The following is a 20,051-nucleotide window of genomic DNA, read 5'->3' as shown; positions in this document are numbered from 1 at the left end:
CTCGGATTTATCTGGGATGCATTGTGAGTCACTTACGATAAACTTGTCATTTAACTTTGATTTTGTGTGCCGCTGGAAGAGGGACTTTGTAGTTATGCCATTCATGGATGGTTTCTGTATGTATGTAACTGGTGTGATGTTAGTCACAGGTAAAGGAAGGAGAGCAGTGTAAAAGTTGTACAGTTCAAGACAACAGTAGATTTTTTTGCATCCAATAAATAGCAATTTATGGCATAGATTTTTACTATTCAAGACGAGTGCATCGTAAGTACCAATCAAACAGTCGATCACATATAAACGAACCTTATTATTAGCCAATTAGCGCAATATACGCAAGGGTAAAAGAGTAACAAACTGAGTTATACATACGTCGCCCACACCAGAAAGGCACCAGCTCGAGGTATAACGCATGGAAGTACTTTATCCAACCTGCAGCTCCTTGTGCGATGTTTACACCAGAGAAACTCTACGATGGCGTCACTCCATCAACGAATAGGGTCGTAGGGCAGGTACATGACCGACTATGGAGGTAGCTTGCAAGGTTCTGAAAGACTTTTCGGAGCGTGTCCGTGCCATAGTAGTTGTGAGAAGCTTCCAATCCAGAGCACGAATTCGGAGCCTTTTTGAATGAGTCAGGGTGAGTGTTGTCTAGGTGTACGGTATAACGGGGCAATTTTGTGACACTTTTAACAGTTTTCATTATGAGTCTAATAAAATACGTACTGAGACACTCGATTTCCACATTTATGGAATTTTATAACCTTTATCCATCAATTTTCGTAACAATAAAATTTTTATGTGCAATGTGTTATTCGGAATATGGCGTGGTAATTGTGACGAAGCTACCCTCTAGCTGTAGACAACATTGTGACATGAACTCTACGACAGGGAAAATTGAGTTAAACTTGTTACGTGCCAAATTTGTAAGGAAACGGGAGAGTAAAATTTTCACAGCTGGTGTCAATCAAACGCAAGTATAACAGCCGCCATCCGGGATGCGTAAATATTTCAACACCGTTTCTCTGTCAGAAAGACAGCAACCTAAGACATTCTTGAGCGAGACTGCGAGCGAGCTCAACAGAAAATCTTTAGAAGAATGCAGACCGAACTGCCTTCGCAACGTTAAGTAAGAGTCACTAGGTAAGACGAAACATCACCTAGCAGGGGTATGACTAAGCGGTACGGACACTGTAACAAATACGTTAAGCAAATGTAGCCGAAGTGAAGACTGCTGATGACTAGAGAATAGCAGAATCGATTCGGTCATTACGAATGATGTCATAGAGCTGAGCCCCTACTCGACAACATAAATACTTCCTCCCCACTAGACTAGAGCATTCAATCAGTAGGATCGATGGCGTTCATATCGTTCGCACTCGATTCTCTGTTTATGGTATAGTAACATCTTGTGTGTGAGATTGTTCTGGTGTTGGCTTTACACTTGCTGCCTTACGAGAAGATCAGCGATCCACAGCCGGGGATAATAAGCTCCATCATCCAATACTGAAGTCAGCCCAGCAACCAGCAGTAATGGGCAGTCAGAGGTCTACCAACATGGCTCCGAACCAGGGCAGAAGTTGCCCCGAAACTCCAGCGTTGCACGAGCCAGAAAGTCTACCGCAGCGGCAGGTCAGGTTCAGCATTCAGCGTGACATCATGGCATCCGACATTGCGGTGCTCCTAATGGGACAACTCAGGCAATGGGAGGGATTGACTACTTTGTGCGAATGAAATAGACACGTCGCAGTCACCGTCATCTCCAAGCAGGGCAACCGACGTGGCGTGCCTACCTCGCCATTGGGCGGCAAACCACCGCACCATGGTGTCATCGACTTCAACTCTCTGCTGATGCAGCGTCCTCGGCAGCACAGATCCACTGTTGGATTCCTCTCCGGATTACGTAGCCACCAGCCGTTGCATGAGGCACGGCTACGACTAGCATTCTGAGTAATAAATGGAATAATCTTGAATACTGTCTTATTACATCTAACGACGCCACACAGGTCCTCGGTCTGCATCCCGACAAAACAGTAGCGGTTTCCAGTCTGGCTGTGAGTGACCCATATAAATTTATATCAAAAAGACCGGCTGACCTAGTGTTCCTTTATGATACACAGTTATAAATTTGTTATAAACTTGCCCAGTTTTATGAGTTTTGTTTGATAAGATTAATTTTTCAAATTTTCTTAAAATCTAAATAATCAGAGGTCTTTCTTCACTGAAACAAAATAGGAATGAAAAACCAACACTAAACTCCATTAAGCACGGGAATAAAACCAAACTCTTGCATACTTATTTCAACGTCTGTTCAGTGCAACCGCATCAGAAATAAAACAAGTCACAACACTTGCGTTTGAGACAATATTCTCTAAGCAAGCTAATTAGTTAAAACTTTCAGATATTAGCTTACAAGCTCAGTGGTATGAGAAAAAAAAGTCATGACACATTTAATCCAATATTCTGAGAAACGAAGTTACAAAGCGAAATAAAACTATCTTTATTACTAAACCACCCGCGAAAGTTCCGAATTTTATTAATTGGACTTGTTTTCCACTATTTCAATTGTCATATTTCCTTCTGTTTCCCCTATAATCTACGGAAACATCATTTTTCGGCCTCCAATTGGAGAATTTTTTTTTGTAAAATTTAACTGTTATGCAGAATGGGCTGCTCGTGTAACTTACATTTATCGATTTGCCTTAAGTCAGTCAGCTCTTCAGAGTTATTGACAGTTGCAGAAAGCTTCGAATAAATCTACAAACACGCCTTTCCATCTGCAAACAAAATGGTTTTGTGACCAGTTCAAGTGTGATGATGGTACCTGTGGCTTCCATCACCATCGACAGCACTGTGCACGATCACACTGCAACGGACCTACCGGGTGGTTACAAAAATTTTCAAATGTGTGTGAAATCTTATGGGACTTAACTGCTAAGGTCATCAGTCCCTAAGCTTACACACTACTTAACCTAAATTATCCTAAGGACAAACACACACACCCGTGCGCGAGGGAGGATTCGAACCGCGGCCGGGACCAGCTGCACAGTCCATGACTGCAGCGCCGGGTGGTTACAATTAAAGAGCAATTACCCACGGAGGTCCAGTGTGGGCTGTAATTATCGTATGGAACCGAAACTCTGCAGATATGCTAATGCGTTGATGAGGAACCTATTTAAGATGGAAAAAAAATTAGTTCCAATTTTGGCCATCGCGTGCAGATCTGAAGCTGTATGGAATCTGGCCGACATCTCGGGTGCTTGCATTGAACAAATTTTGTAAGCAGCGGTTAATATTAAAGTCAACATTATGCCTTTCTCACTTGTTCGACCTTTGCTGCCCACATCCTGTGCCTAATCCATTACATATGGGAGCATTTGTACACGCCTTTTTTGCAGTCAGCGTCATATTTGCACCTGGTGGACAAAACTGGAACTATGTGTGTTTCAGCGTAAATCGGTTCCGCATTAACGCATTAGCATATCTATCAAGTTTCGCTGCCATACAGTAACTACAGCCCACACTGGATCTCTGTGAGTAGCTGCAATTTAATTATAACCACGCGGCATATGTTGAAGGATGTCCCGAGTTACAGTATTTAAGAATAAAAAGCTAGAGCGCGCTGTTGTCACATATTAATATCTCCGTAAAAAAGATGCCCAGTTTTATGATATGAGATTAGCGTCACTGGACAGGAAAATAGGTGAAGCAGTTAGAAGAGCACTGATGAAATTATGCCTGCACCAGATGCCGATCTTAGAAATAACTGTTATTATGGGAGGCTGCTGTGGGGCACTCACCTGCCAGGGGAAGCTGCCGAAGCCCGCTTCGTCACCGCCGACGATCCTCCGCTGCGCGCCCACCAGTTGGCCCAGCTTGCCAGAGGACAGCCCGCACCCTGCAACATAAGCCGCGCCCTTCACCTAAACTCGCCTGCATACAGTCTCGCCAGTATGGCCACGGTGTACAGTGGCTGCGATAGTTAGTAGCGTCAACGACCCTGTAGTAGCATCATTTATTGTTTCTGAAACGCGCGTTCCTTTGGAAAATGCTAGAAGAATGAAATATAGATTATTTGTTGTAAATATCCCCCAGAAGCTGTTAAGAGTTTATATTTATTTTCTGCAACTAGTTTTAACACTTTGCAGTTCGTAATGATGACACAGGGCGTCTCCGTGCGCTATTATTTAAATCGCTGCGGCGAGCGCCACAAAAAATTATGATAGCTCTTAGTGAAAACATTGGGGCCACTGACCAGCAATTAGGGTATACTGGGTTGATGCATAAGTTCGTAGCACTTTTCCCTGAGTTTAATAAACACAAGAGATACAAATTACAGATACTTTAGTCATCAATAATATACACTTCTTCACTATTTATAACAATCAGCCAACGCTGGCGTAAATGTTTGATTCCGAAGCTGTAGAAATCACAAGGTACTGAGGCGAAGAATTCGTCGAGGCATGTTTGGAGCGCATTTTCATCCGGAAAGGAAGTTCCTTGTAGGTTCTTAGAGAGAGAGTGAAAAAGGCGAAAATCGTAAGGAGCAAGGTCAGGTGAATAAGGTATGTGCGGAACGACTTCCCAATCCACCTCCTGATAGTGTTTTTTGTCAGTCTAGCAGGATGTGAGCGGGTGTTACCGTGGAATAGCATCGCTTCACGCAGTCCTCTGGTCGTTGCTTTTGTTGACAATAAACGTCAGCTGTGATGGGTACACCTCGGGGAAGCAATTCGCAGTACACCACACCTTCGCTGTTCCACCAGATGCATAACATTATCTTATGTGGATGCGCGCAGGTCTTTGTATGGGGAGTTGCTGTTTTGTTTGGGCTCAGTCATTCCCGTCTTTTTCTTATGTTAGCATAAAGACACCATTTCCCGTCACTAGTAACAATGCAGGATAGGAATGGTTGGTGTTGTTCACGAGCCAACTGATGAGGAGCAAGCAGAGATGCACATATGGCCACCCACTGATTTTTGTGATTTTGGCTTGGAGCATGTGGTACCCATACACCCGATTTTTGAACCTTTCCCATTGCATGCAAATGTTGCACCCTGGTGGAATAATCACAGTTCATCACATTTACCAATTATCGAGTACGCTGAAGTCAATGATATGGATTAATGTTTTTAAGCGATTTTTGTCAAACCTCGAAGGTCTTCCTGAACGTGGAGGTCACTAATGTCAAAAACATACTCCTTAAAGAGAAAACCGATTTCTTAACGTGCTCTGTCCAACGGCATTATCACCATACATGGCGCAAATGTTTCTCGCTGCCTCCTCTGCTGTCACTCCTCTATTGAACTGAACAGAAAAATATGTTTGAAACGCTCCGATTTCTCTACTTGGCTCTTCATTTTCTAGCGTCCACAGCTCCACTTATATCTCCAGATGACAAAATGACAATATATTAACTCAAATGGTAATAGTGAACTACAAATAAAAAAAATTACAATCAATAAATAAACTCATACGAACCGGAATGTCAACATGCAAAACAAAAACGCTGCGAACTTAAAGCACCAACCTAATACACTGAAGCAAAAAGTGCGCTTTCATTCAAATACAATTAAGTAACGATTACAATACAATACTTTTAACTGTGCGATACTTCTGAAACTCTTTTGGGTGGATTGTTTCCGTCGTCATTCACTCGAATTGTTGAAAAATGAATCACTGTCATTATCAAAATCATTGTCATCAAAATGATATTCACTCTCGTTGTGACTTAGATATTCCTCTAGATCGACAACCTCCTCCTCATAAAGGACTGTACATGGAGAACGAGCCATTTCACGCCTACGAACTTGAACATAATGATTATAACCTTTCTCTCAGCACTGCTAGATGGCAATACCAAGCAGCACTGATGCCCAGTACAGTCAGATTCGAGAATGGATCATGTGAGGTTACGAAATGTCGTGTGGAATCAGGCTCGACATTGGAGTGGAAAACAAAATTCGCAATGTCGATCACCACTCGCCGTTGGAATGGAAAGGATAATCCTTAAGTCATAATCTGGCAGAAAATTAAAAATTTGTCATGGTGAACACCACATGCTTGCCATTAGTCCATAAAGTTTTGAGACAGGATTAATAGAAAATACAGAAACGTTAAGATGCTAGTTTAAATGCTTCAGGTGTTCTCACAGACCCCCCCCCCCCCATTTGAGATTTTAATACAACTCACAGAACGTTCGCACGGCCAAGTGACACTGTCAGAAAAGTTCTTCTTTGGGATGTTACTCAACTCCCTCTTCACACTGTCTAGAATGTCGGTCATGTCGTCAAAGCGTGGAACTTTCATGTTAATTTCTACACTGTGTAGTTTCGTGGTAGGTTCGTACTAATACCACCAAGCCTCTTCACAAGTGATTATTTTCAGAAAAGAATTGTCCGCCTTTTTCATTTCAATCAAGTCGCGACATGCGTCTACGCGTCGTCGTATTTGTTCGGCGATCAAGGTTCGCGGAAAAAAATTTTGCACACACTTTTGTGTTCTGTAAAACATTCTAGAGAATGTCTCAAACACCAGATTTAGAGATGTTGCTCCATTTCGAATTGTGACACAACACGTTGACACATTACAGTCGCACGCCCATACTTAATACTGCCTGCTCACAACTGGCTAATCGAATGCACATCTGTTGTTTACAGTTGTTAATTGAAGCTGCCACCGTAGTTACAGCGCTGACGCGCTTATACGCCAGGAATAAAATCAGTCTCAGAACTTTCTGGACGGACGGTGTATAATTTTAAAATGGAATGACCTCAGGGTAAAAACTAGTAGCAGAATATTAAAAATAAAATGTTTTAGCAGCTTGTGGTGGTTATTTACAAGAAAATATATTTTACAGGGGCTGTGCCGCACGATTTACAGAAGATTTTATGAAATAATATGGATTGCTGAAATACCACCCTCCTGCAGAGCTGAGCAGTGCCTTGCTGAGAGACACTACAGTTCAAAGTGACCTTAGAGCTGTAGCGTGAGACACTTCTGTCAGGTCCACAAATGTTGTGAACGGCAAGATGAGATAAATCCTGTTGAGTATAACTGTAGTCTTGATATAGACGTTTGCTTAAGGCGCTTATTAATCGTTATAAAAGCTGTGTCACGTTTAAAGAGCAATCGAAACAGAAAGAAATTTAAACGAAATGTGTACCTGGATAGAAGGTTAGAAATCAAAATACAGCGTAAATGAGGAAGCCTGAGCCCTGCAGTGGCCTCAGGATGATAGTGAGAGGCGTGGATATCGACATAGCCACTTTGCTGGCATTAAGAGCCTCACGAAAATGACAGCCATAGCTGGCACGAACTGCATTATCGAGGCTTAGGCAGACATAAATTGGGCATCGCAGAAGCCGCTCTAACAGCTGAATAGCAAAGCCTGGCTGTTTGGACTAGACTAGTGCTATGCTGGTACACCACGATTTCAGGTTAAAGTGAAAAGCGCAGTACTTTCACGTAGTTTACTGACAAACACATGCAAATTTTCTGGAAATTCTCGCTTTCCACAAATCAATTCACTAGTAGTTTTGGTATTTCGACGAAGTATTGAAGCGATATTTGATAATTTTTGTTTTGCAGTTTTTTTTGTTTTACCTCTTTGTTGAGGAAATTGTGCATTCTAGCGCTGATGATGAATCTCTAGTGTTTTCTTTACGTTCACTACGACATCCTCTGTCTCAAGTTACAAATGAACAATTTTCGAATAAAATCTGAATTAAACACTGAAAATTTCAGTTTCACTGCAAGTACCGTTTATTCTTAAGTAACAGACAGGAGGAAAGCTAAGTAGAACAAAAATGTTCCGTAGTTTACCTGGCCCTTTATATAGCCTCGCTCAGTTTCTAGACGGTTCAACGCGTCCGGTCTTTAGGGGAATCAAGTAAGACAGTGATCACATACGTAAAGAAAGTGATCGTTATGAGGTAACGCTCGATACGTGTGCAACATACCCCACGTATATGTAATATGGACACTACCTTAACAGACCAAAGCTACTGAGAAATCTACCACAGTAGACTCTTATTTATGGTAGTATACGGTAGCCTCCGGTAGTTCAAAAACTTTGATAATGGTATTTCCTGGTTTATACTTACTTACACGAGGTTAAAAGTTCCAGTAAACTATTTTAAAACTATCGTTGGCCAATAAAATCAGCTGTTGGTCCAACGTGAGTAACCGAGGGGCTTCCCGCAATCTCATAACGTGATGCTACTGTATGCGTAGAAAAGGGGACTCGGGCACTTTTTTCCGAACAATCTTGTTCTAGCATGACATTGAGGCATTGACCGTCGATATTTTGGAAGAAAACGTGTGCTTTAGTACTTGGAACTTCTCCAAGTCCCAGTAATTAAAAAGTTAAAATTCAATGATGATTATTTCCAGCAGCAATATGAGGGGTGTTCAATAAGTAATTCCACATGTTTTTTCTGGGTCAAGTTTAGTTGAAAAAATGTGGAATTTTCGTGCCGGCGCTATACATAGTCTTTAAAATGGCGTTCGTAACGGACGTGTATTCCAAGCAGTGAGCTGTCATTGAGTTTCTTTTAGAGGAAACCCAGAGCATCGCAAATATCCATTGGCACCTGCAGAATGTCTACGGAGACCTGGAAGTGAACAAAAGCACGGTGAGTCGTTGTATGAGGCACCTGTCATCATCGCAACAAGGTGGCGCAAACCTTTCCGGTCTCCCGCATGTCAGCCAGACGCACAAAGCTGTGACTTCTGCGGTGTTGGAACGTACGGACTCTTTCATTCGAGGTGATCAACTGATCACAATAAAATACCTTCGCTGCTCAACTGGACGTCTCTGTTGGTAGTGCTGACACGTTCGTCCTCCAGCTGGGTTACCCAAAGGTGTGTGCTCGCTGGGTTCGTCGCCGCCTAACAGTTTTGGGCCTGTTTGGCTCAATGAAGGATGTCTTTCGCGAGAAGCAGTACGCCGATGATGGGGAGGTTATCGATACAGCAATACGTTGGCTCCAATGGCGACAAGTAGAATGGTACCATGCGGGCATACAGACCTCCCAGTAAGGTGACGTAAGGCCGTAGCAAGAAATGGCTCCAAGCACTATGGGACTTAAAATCTGAGGTCATCAGTCCTCTAGACTTAGAACTACTGAAATTCAACTAATCTAAGGACATCACACACATCCATGCCCGAGGCAGGATTCGAACCTGCGACCGTAGCAGCAGCGCGGTTCCGGACTGAAGCGCCTAGAACCTGGCCGTAGCATTGAACGGAGATTATGTTTAAAAATTGGGTCTTGTAGACAAAAGGGTGAGAAATAATATGGTGTACTGGAATCCTGAATAAAACCAACCTACTTTCAGAAAAAAGGTGTTGCATTACTTATTGAACGCCGCTCGTAATATGGGTTAGTGGATCCTCGTTGAGGCGAACACTTTTGTTTATTTGCTTCTCCAGTTAGTTTGGGCGAAATGCCGCCTTCATCAGTTTGTTTCTTTATTCTAAAACACGAAACAATTTAGCGTTGTAACAATTCAGTACGAAAGAAAACATTGTTACGTGGGTACTGATTCGTTCCAGACTTACGTGAATAGCTTTTCAATGCATTTTTGATTTAAAACGATTGCATAAATTCTGTGCTTGTTGCCGTTGTTGTGGCGTACAGCACGCCATCTGCGAAGTTATAAGCGATTATCATTAACAAATATGAAAATATGAACAGACAAACATCCGTGTTTATACAAACGCAATTTGCAGTTGTATTGTGAGACGATTTTGGTGGACACTAGGTTGTAACGTATTCTGCCCAGTACTCACGTTAGTTGGTCACCTTTAACTGCGGAGAAAACACTGAAAAACCGTAACTTTTCAGCTTGGCAGTAATTTAAATATTACGTCACCTCATGTATCACTAGAAATTTTGAAAGCTATAGCTGGAATTATGACGACTTCTGTTCCTTACACGAGTCTCTATATGTCAAGGTGGGGGAGGGGGGGGGGAGGAGGAGGACGAGGAGGGGTAATCGTGCGTTTGTGTGTGTTTATGTGTATTTGTGTGTGTGTGATTTCTTTTCTGTGTCCTGTATCAGTTCTCTTAAAGCACTAATGGCTGCTTTGTTACAGATTGTTGTGAGTTCAGTTATTACGTTTTTGTCTTGCGCTATAGCCTCCTGTACGAAATAGTTTTCCTCCAACGTTCAAAAAAATGGCTCTGAGCACTATGGGACTTAACTTCTGAGGTCATCAGTCCTCTAGAACTTAGAACTACTTAAACCTAACTAACTTAAGAACATCACACATCCATGCCCGAGGCAGGATTCGAACCTGCGACCGTAGCGGTTGCGCGGTTCCAGACTGTAGCGTCTAGAACCACTCGGCCACCAGGGCGGCTTCCAACGTTCATTTACGGTGTAAGCTGTTGCTGTATTACAGAATATGTAGATCAGCTTCGATATTTATGGGGTGGTGGTTTTCTTGTATTAAGTGTTCTACGAATGTGGAATGTATGCTGTCAGTGTTCAGAACTTTCATGTCTTCTATGTACCTTGTTTGGAAGTTCCTGGATGTTTGTCCCACGTATCGTGATTGACAGGAGTTGCATGTGAGTTTGTATATTAGTGCATTGTTGAATCTGTTTGTAGTCCTTTATGTTTGGTCACACATAAACGCATGACTACTGCCCACACCCTCCCCTCGCCCCCACCCACGCAGAACCTATGTAGGGGGTAGAAGTCGCCAGAGTTCCCGCTACAGCTTTAAAAATTTCTCGCAATATGCGATACATCTCGATACAAACGTTAAGTATAAGACGGCATAATATTTGTATTACTAGCAAGGTGAAGAATTATGCTTTTTCTGTGTTCTCTGTGCAACTGAAGCAGGCCGACTAATGTAAGCACACGACATAAAACGTTGCAACATAATGTCTACCAAAATCGTATCACAATACAACCGCAAAATTCCGTTTCTAGTAACAGTATTTTTTAAGTTCCCGTTTTCATATTTGCTAATAACAGCCGCTCATACTTTTGCAGATGACATGCTGTATGCCAAGGAAACAGCACCAAACACAGAAATTATGCAATGGCTTTAAATTAAAAGTGAACTATAAAATTATTTGCACATATCTGGAGCCAAACTATAACCACGTAACAACGTTTTTCCCGTTATGTATTGTAACTATGCTAAACTTTTTGATGGTTTAGAATAAAGAAGTCCACTAATGATAGAGCGGTATTTCAGTCACACTACTTTGGGGAAGTAAATAGACGAAAGTGTCCGCAACAAGGCGGACCCACAATCCCATACTGTTTTACGCAGACAGGAACCAAGAGAAGAGTTCGAGTTACAGTGATTCTAAAAGTAATAATATACAATTTGTTATCGTTTTGAGTTGTGGAATGGTTTTCATATTGAATATTACACTGTCTAGTCGCATTAACGTGACCACCTGTAAAAAGCCTGAATAGCCACTTCCTGCAGCACGGACCGCTGCCAGACGTTCAGGAAGAGGTCAGTGAAGTTCTGGAAGTTATCGACAGGGATGTGGAGCTGTGGCGACTTCACTGCCGTGGTCAGCCGCGCTACGTTTCTCGGTTGAGGATCTACGGTGCAAACAGCGCGGTCGAGGTGGTCCCACAGATTCTGGACTGGGTTTAACGCAGGGGAGTTTGTTGGTCACGCGAGTACGGTAAACTCATCCTGGTGCTCTTCGAAACACGCACGTACACTGAAAGCTGTGACAGTGCATTGTCCTGCTGTAGATGCCATCGTGCCGAGGAAAAGAAACTGCATGTAACGGTGGACGTGGTCCCTAAGAATAGATTAATATTTGTGTCAATCCATAGTGTCTTCCAGAATGACGAGATCACCCAGGTAATGCCACGAAAACATTCCCCAGACGCTCCCTCCTACGGCATGGACCCTTCAGACGATTGTTGCAGGGTATTTGCTTTCAGACGTTCCACGCTGTACACACCAACGGCCGTTTGTCCGATGAAGCATAAAACGTGACTCATCTGAAAGGCCACCGGGCGCCACTCTGTGGGCTTCCAGTCGCGCTACTGGCGTGCAAATTCCAGTCTTCGTCGCCGATGAACGGCAGTCAGCATGGGTGCCTGAACCAGGCGTTTGCTGTGGACGAACAAACGCAGTAACTTCCACTGAACGGTCGTTGAGAAAACACAGTTGGTAGCCGCTTGTTTCATCTCGGCGGTCACTTGTTGGACAGTTACACATCTATTCTCCCGTATACATCCGCGCAGCCGACCTTCACCTCTGGCATCTATGTCCCTTGGTGCACCACAACTGTCTCGGTGCCGGTTTTGGATAGCGCTGTTTTGCCACGCACGCCAACAGTTCACAAATTTAGCAATTCCGCAAATGATTCCACCCTTGGGCCAAAAGTGATTTATGATGCCCTTTTGGACGTCAGTTAAATGGCTTGACTGCACTGTTTACCGCGTCCCCCGAATACGCTTTATATGCGCTCCACAGCTAATGCTGCCACCTCACGTCTTTGAGTTGTTACTGGACGTAGATGTCGAACATAGGCGGTAGGCACATTCTGGTCACATTAATGTGACTGGACCGCGTACATTGTGAAGCAATGTAGGTACAAACTTTGTAAATTTTTTAAAATAACTGATAGTAGAAGTGACAGTACAGGTTAAAAAGAATCATGAAATAGGAAGTGGGAGGCAGTGGCATCCCTCAAGGTTAGGAGGGTAAAGGTCTGTTTGGAGTCTACCGAGCGAGCGGTGATAGCCACACAAAGCCTTACCTGGCCAAGCGTTGGGTTCAGCTCTGAGCAAGCCAATGAGTGTCTAAACGAGGAAGTCTGACTGCTTAAATCGAGTACTGTTAGAAGGACACCTTCAAAATGTGTCCATTATACGATTGGCACGAATGTTCCCTGAAATGAACTCTCTGCGTCTAAGTAATGTCACTTGTGTTCAAAATGGTTCAAATGGCTCTGAGCACTATGGGACTTAACATCTGTGGTCATCAGTCCCCTAGAACGTAGAACTACTTAAACCTAACTAACCTAAGGACATCACACACATCCATGCCCGAGGCAGGATTCGAACCTGCGACCGTAGCAGTCGCGCGGTTCCGGACTGAGCGCCTAGAACCGCTAGACCACCGCGGCCGGCTGTCACTTGTGTAACTGCTAGTTCATAGACGTGTAATATATACGTAAAATGTAAACTGCTATTAGTTATGTATTTTCAATTGCAGATTTAACAGCTCGTCTCGTTGAGCTATTATTAATACCTCTTGCAAATAGTGCATATACCAAAAAGTACTAGTTTATGAACTGACAAGCTTACAGCTTGTGAAATGAACAGACCCTTTTTACGGAAATGCTATACAAACGTGGTGAGTCCCTTAATGTGTCGTATTCAGTGACATGAACCAAAATACTACCGATTTGACTCGCGCTAAATATTCTACTACAGCTCATTACGGTGAAAGTGACTAGTAAGCACCTCTAGTACAAAAATTAAGTACACGGTAACTACTTTTAAAAATTTTCGTGAGAAGATAAGTAAACTTCTTTCGTAGGTAGGACTTCCTGTTAAAGACGTAGAAGTTCTTTCGCTGAAATGGTACAAATATTAACTTTTAACAATTAAATTTGGAAAACAAGGCTGCATAATACGGACACTAAATTCTAAGGGGTACTTTACGGTTTTCAACATACTATGAGAAATATATTTAGCGGATATCGGAAATTTTCTGTCGTAACTTCCATCGTTTGTGAGATTTCAAGTTCTGGTGTAGTGTCTAAACAGAGCGTGGAATGAAAAACATTTACCGTGTTCGCTACACTGAGACAATTCTGTTTCCAGAAAATAAATTCGCAGACGTTTTCTACATGGGCAATACCATTGAGGATCTAGTCATAAGAGCAGCAAACTCTTATTTATAATCTCGAAATTGCCGATTACTTGGTTCCAAGTTGAATTTCTTTCTTTCTTCCACAGCAGAGTGTGAAAATATTTTCTTGTTGACGAATGTGTTGGCGCCGTGCTGGCAGGTGGGACATCAAAGTAGCCAAAAGAAGTAAAGACCGAACCTGACAACTTTTGTGACGAAGAGGTAGCGGAGTGGCAAATTGTCCAAGGATTAGACGGATTTCAGCCAGTAGCAGTGAAAATTTTGCCATTTAGACATGCAGCTGCCACAAAAAAAAGCACATCATAAAGACGTCAAACAAACTCGCCACAAAAATCGGTAAGTACAGATCAGTCACCAATTAAACAACAGTCATCAAAAAGCAACATTCCAATACTATGTAATAAGACGATGAAACTACCATGTGGGCCGCGAGGGATTAGCTGAGCGGTCTGAGGCGCTGCAGTCATGGACTGTGCGGCCGGTCCCAGCGGAGGTTCGAGTCCTCCCTCGGGCATGGATGTGTGTGTTTGTCCTTAGGATAATTTAGGTTAAGTAGTGTGTAAGCTTAGGGACTGATGACCTTAGCAGTTAAGTCCCATAGGATTTCACACACATTTGAACATTTTTTGAAACTACCATGTGAAGTCTTACTATAATGCTATTTTGCACTCATAGAATTACGAACTGTTCCATGTAATATATTGAAACCGTAAAAACAATACGTCGCATGTTTCATTTAGTATCATGAATAAGTGTCTGATGACTAGTTGTCGCGTATAATTGCGATCAGGACGACTAATGTACTCACAAAGTTCCCAGTAACATTGTGTTAGTGTGTATGTTTATTCCCATATTGAAGATCAAGACGTCCGCAGCTCGTGGTCGTGCGGTAGCGTTCTCGCTTCCCACGCCCGGGTTGCCGGGTTCGATTCCCGGCGGGGTCAGGGATTTTCTCTGCCTCGTGATGACTGGGTGTTGTGTGCTGTCCTTAGGTTAATTAGGTTTAAGTAGTTCTACGTTCTAGGGGACTGATGACCATAGATGTTAAGTCCCATAGTGCTCAGAGCCATTTGAACCATTTGAAGATCAAGATCTACACTCTCAATGAATTATTTGTCTGACGTCCATGTATGTAAAAAAGAGTAAGTGACACGTACTTCTCATACTTTGTTCTGAATTATGAGACTTACCATTTCCCGGCCGGTGTGGCCATGCGGTTCTAAGCGCGTCAGTTTGGAACCGCGTGACCGCTACGGTCGCAGGTTCGAATCCTGCCCCGGGCATGGATGTGTGTGATGTCCTTAGGTTAGTTAGGTTTAAGTAGTTCTAAGTTCTAGGGGACTGATGACCTCAGTAGTTAAGTCCCATAGTGCTCAGAGCCAGCCACTTACCATTTCAATGCAAAACTCGACTAATATATCCAAGAACTAGGGATTCTGATCTTTAACTATCCAATAAAATATCATATCACACATACTAAAGTGTGATTAATGAACTGAATACGCTATAAAATTGTTACCTTGCTCAATGAACACTGACAGTAATTTTCTTGAGAAATTACAATAAAGTAACCAAAACCCATTCGAAAGATTGATACAAAACAAAAAGCTGGCTGGCGTGGCCGAGCGGTTCTAGGAGCTTCAGTCTGGAACCGCGCGACCGCTACGGTCGCAGGTTCGAATCCTGCCTCGGGGATGTATGTGTGTGATGTCCTTAATTTAGTTAGGTTTAAGTAGTTCCAAGTTCTAGGGGTCTGATGACCACAGATGTTAAGTCCCATAGTGCTCAGAGCTATTTGAACCAAAACAAAAAAACAACGGAGTATCATGATTGCTATGGTGGGCCTAATTAGAAGATTTTCGACGTATCAGTAGGCATTATGTAATGGAATGTATAATGTTTTTCCAGTTGTGTATGATTGTGACAACGTTTTCTTTCCGAATCCATAATCGTTTGATTATAAGACCGCTATTATTCATATCGTTAACAGTTGATGGAATTTTGGTGCAAACTTTTCTTCGGCACATTCTGCGAGAAGAAAACCCTACCTAGTGTACCAAAGGCAACATGGTACTACTATAGGTTTCCATATATCGCAGAATTTTCAACGTATAGTGTAAATTTTCCTGAAATGCATCATACTTTTTCCTACGCCATTCATGTTTGACGATTGTTCGTGGTTTAGAGCAGAATTAATTATCTATAGACAGCAGTCTTGTGAATAGCGATTTCTTCCTTTCAATATTGTTTCATTGAAAGGAAATCAGCAATAACGCATTCCCTTAACGAAGGTACCGAATTACACGTTGGAACACCACGAAACGGGGGGTCATCGTCGTAGTCACGTCTACAGGTAAGGAAGAAGGAAGTTAAGAATTGAGCATCCTGTCGTACCATTGCGAATTGAAATCAGTCGACAACAGTTGTAGCCCAGTCGAAGATAGAATGTACATTTCTTAGTCAGTTTGAAATAGGCTCACAAATGATGAAATTGTGAAATTATTCATTGTTGCATTCGAGGCAGAAAAGAAGAAATTACTATACACACTACTGATCAAAAATATCCGGACAGATTTGCGGACACTAATGTGGGGTGTGTCCACCCTTCGCCTTCTTGACGGCTTGAACTCTGCTGGGGAAGCCGGCCGAAGTGGCCGTGCGGTTAAAGGCGCTGCAGTTTGGAACCGCAAGACCGCTACGGACGCAGGTTCGAATCCTGCCTTGGGCATGGATGTTTGTGATGTCCTTAGGTTAGTTAGGTTTAACTAGTTCTAAGTTCTAGGGGACTAATGACCTCAGCAGTTGAGTCCCATAGTGCTTAGAGCCATTTGAACCAATCTGCTGGGGATGCGCTCAATGAGGTATCTAAATGTCTGTGGAGTAACGGCAGCTCATTATTCCTCAATTGCCATAAACCACAGAAAGAAGTGATGGTGGATGCTAGGGTCTGGAGCAAAGCCGACGTTCTAACTCATGCCAAACGTTTTCAATTGGGTTTAGGTCTGGACCCTCAGCATGCTAGTCAATGTCTGGAATGTTACTGCCCAAAATCCATTGCCTCATAGATGATGGTCGATGTCAGGGTGCGTTGTGATGCTGCTACAATCCGTCATCGTATTCGAAATGTTTCTCTAGTGTACGTAGTACGCAGTACTGTAAAATGGGTTCGTATCCTTCCGCATTTAGCGTTTCCTTAAGCGTAATAAGCAGACGACATCCTAACCAGGAAAACTATCCCCATACCATAACATCAACTCCTCTGTATTTCACTTTTGTCAGCACACGTGACGGTAGGTAACGTTCTTTGTGCCTTCGTCAAACCCGAACCCTTCCATCGGATTTCCACAGTGCATAGCGTAATTCATCACTCCAAATTACTATTTTCCTACCCAGTGGCGTCACTGTTTCCAAAACCTCAAACTTCGGTTAGCATTGACAACAAAAAGTTTTGGCTGTTTGACCATTGTACCCCAATCTTTTAACTCCCTACGCAGTCATTATCATGATGACTCTATGACAGCGAAATGTACATTGCCATAGTAAAGATGATAATTAAAATACAGTACATGGAATTTATTATTAGGGTCTCCGAGGTTCTGTTACGTTTGAATTCAGTAGCCAACTTCTCAACTGTTGACAATGAGACGTCAGATTCGCTGCGTACTTTCACTAATTTTGGAAGTAATTTCGTTAGTCATAAAAAGTGAATAAAATTCGAAATTTGAAGTAAGTTCCTATGGGACCAAACTGCTGTGGTCATGGGTTCCCCGGCTTACACACTACTTAATCTAACTAAAACTAACTTACGCTAAGGGGAACACACACACCCATGCCCGAGGGAGGACTCGAACCTCCGACGGGGTGAGCCGCGTGAAACGTGGTAAGGCCCCCGAGACCGCGTGGCTGCACCGCGCGCCAGAATAAATTATGATTTTAGTATGATACGGTAAGCTAGTTTATTCATAGAAACGAAACACATATAAGTCGACAAGTATTCATGTATATTGTTCACTTTCTGTTGTGCTTCTAGCAGAAATATGAAGATCTAGCCTGTATGTGTACCTTTGTCAGGTACGGGCTCACAGTAGAGTCATATGTGATTTATTTTTCGGTGTTTTTTCTGTGTCTCGTGTGGCAGGCCTTATACGGCAACATAGATAATCAGAGAGTGGGTAGTGCAGCAAACTACACTCAAAGTTCTCTTTCACTAGGTGCGTATGAAGTAAAACTTTTTTTAAACGTATACTAGAACTAGGAAGACTTACCGGAAATTCAGAAAAAGTACGAGGAGCTTTGTAGTTTTACCACTGTTACTCAGTAGTACCCAGTGAGCAAAATTTCGTACTGCGTGTTTAAATGTGGCTGACGGCGAAATGCCTGTGTCACGCTACATTCTCATTTCCGAGAAAATAATGAAGATGGTAAAAGGCGATTGCACGGACTCTAGTACTCATTAGCTCATTGTATGAGTTGTTATTGTGGTGAACTTGTATGGCAGTGTGAAAGAGTATCAAGGTAGAATTACAGTGGATAACGAACTAGGTTACTACTTCCACTGCTGAACATTACGTATGGCAGTGTGAAAGAGTATCAAGGTAGAATTACAGTAGATAACGAACTAGGTTACTACTTCCACTGCTGAACATTACAACAAAGAATAAATTTGCATTAAAATGTACTAATAGCTGCCATGCCGATCCTACATAAAACGAGAGCTGGTATAGAGATGTAATCTTTTGTATGCCAACTATGCAAGCCAGAGCACTCAGCCAGGAGAGACTGAGAGTATGGCGGTAATGCAATAGTGCTACAGATGTGTCGATTCTGTTTTTACAATTTTTTGCGCTGATTTTTTAAAATTGATTCGTTAATATAAAATACTGAATAACAGCCATAAAGATGGACTCAATGAAGAAAGAATGAAGGCTATCATTTAGTGTTCCATCGTCAACGGACGTCGTTAGAGCTGGAACTCAAGTTTGGTTTGAAGAAGAATGGGGCCTTCGGCCTTATCGTATGCAAATGAATATTCCCAAGATATCACATTTTTATTGATGAAAACCACGGGAAACCTAAATCTCAATGGCAGACGTGAAACACAGCACCGATCCAATCGAATGCGAGCCCAGTATCTTAACCACTGCGCCACCTCGCTTCGTCGGTATGGACACGAATAGCTCGTAAGGTTTCACCTTAAGACTACTCGTGAATTTAAGTGTAAATAAGATTAAATGTGGGCCTTATTTACCATAAGTGTCAGTTTCTGCACCATATGCGATACAACACTGACTTACTGAAATCATCGTGGTCAAATAAAGGAGGTGTGTTCAAAAAACATCAGCAATTTTAATTTTTTGGAAATAATTTATTTATTCTTCCACAGTAATGTTATCTCTTTCAAAGCAGTCGACTTTAGGCATTATGCACTTGTTTCAGCGCTTCTTCCAATCCCCGAAGCACTTCCGGAATACTATCTTCGGGATAGCACTTAGCTCTTTCAGAGATGCACTTTTAATCTCATCTAAGCTCATTTTTGGAAACAGAAGAAAGTCACACGGGGCTATATCTGGCGAATATGGAGGCTAGGGAATCATTACATTCCTGTATTTCGCCAAAAATTCACGAACAAGCATTGAAGTGTGAGCTGGTGAATTATCTTGGTGCAAAAGCCATGAATTGTTTCGCCACAAATCCGGGCGTTTTTGTCGGACTGCTTCCCGCAAACGGCGTTGAACGTATAGATAGTACTCCTTATTAATCGTTTGACATTTTGGCAAGAAGACGTGATGCACTATGTCGTTAAAATCGAAAAAAAAACAATGATTTTGAACTTTCACATTTGACCGTACTTGCCAAGCTTTTTTCGATCTTGGCGATCCAAAATACCTTCATTGGGACGACTGAATCTTATTTTCGACGTTATACCTGCACAGCCACGTTTCGTCATCTGTGTGAAACGTTTCGGTAGTCCTGCATCGCTGCTGCTTTCATTTAGCGACTCATGGGGAACTTCCATTCGGCGCTGTTTTTTTTTCGAAATTCAACACCTTTGGCACTGATTTTGCTGTCACACGTTTCATAGTCAATACATCCGAAAAGATTTCATGGAATGAGCCAGTTGATATGCCAGCATCATCAGAAACTTCTCTGACTGTGATTCGGCGATCGTTCC

The 20,051-nt window shown here is 42.5% G+C and overlaps 1 protein-coding gene across 1 annotated transcript in view; it reads right to left on the bottom strand.

Annotated features, from left to right (window-relative positions):
* LOC124722416 (serine proteinase stubble) overlaps window positions 1–20,051 on the bottom strand; it is a gene marked incomplete at its 5' end in the record, with an annotated part of 281,318 nt that overhangs the window by 188,332 nt on the left and 72,935 nt on the right. Inside the window, one exon of the mRNA XM_047247582.1 lies at window positions 3,798–3,895. Within this exon, the coding sequence (XP_047103538.1) occupies window positions 3,798–3,895 (98 nt within the window). The remainder of the gene's footprint in view (window positions 1–3,797; window positions 3,896–20,051) is intronic.

Source organism: Schistocerca piceifrons, chromosome X, assembly GCF_021461385.2.
Source record: "Schistocerca piceifrons isolate TAMUIC-IGC-003096 chromosome X, iqSchPice1.1, whole genome shotgun sequence".
In the NCBI taxonomy this organism is placed as follows: Eukaryota; Metazoa; Arthropoda; class Insecta; order Orthoptera; family Acrididae; genus Schistocerca; species Schistocerca piceifrons.
This window is presented reverse-complemented; position numbering and strand designations above follow the sequence as displayed.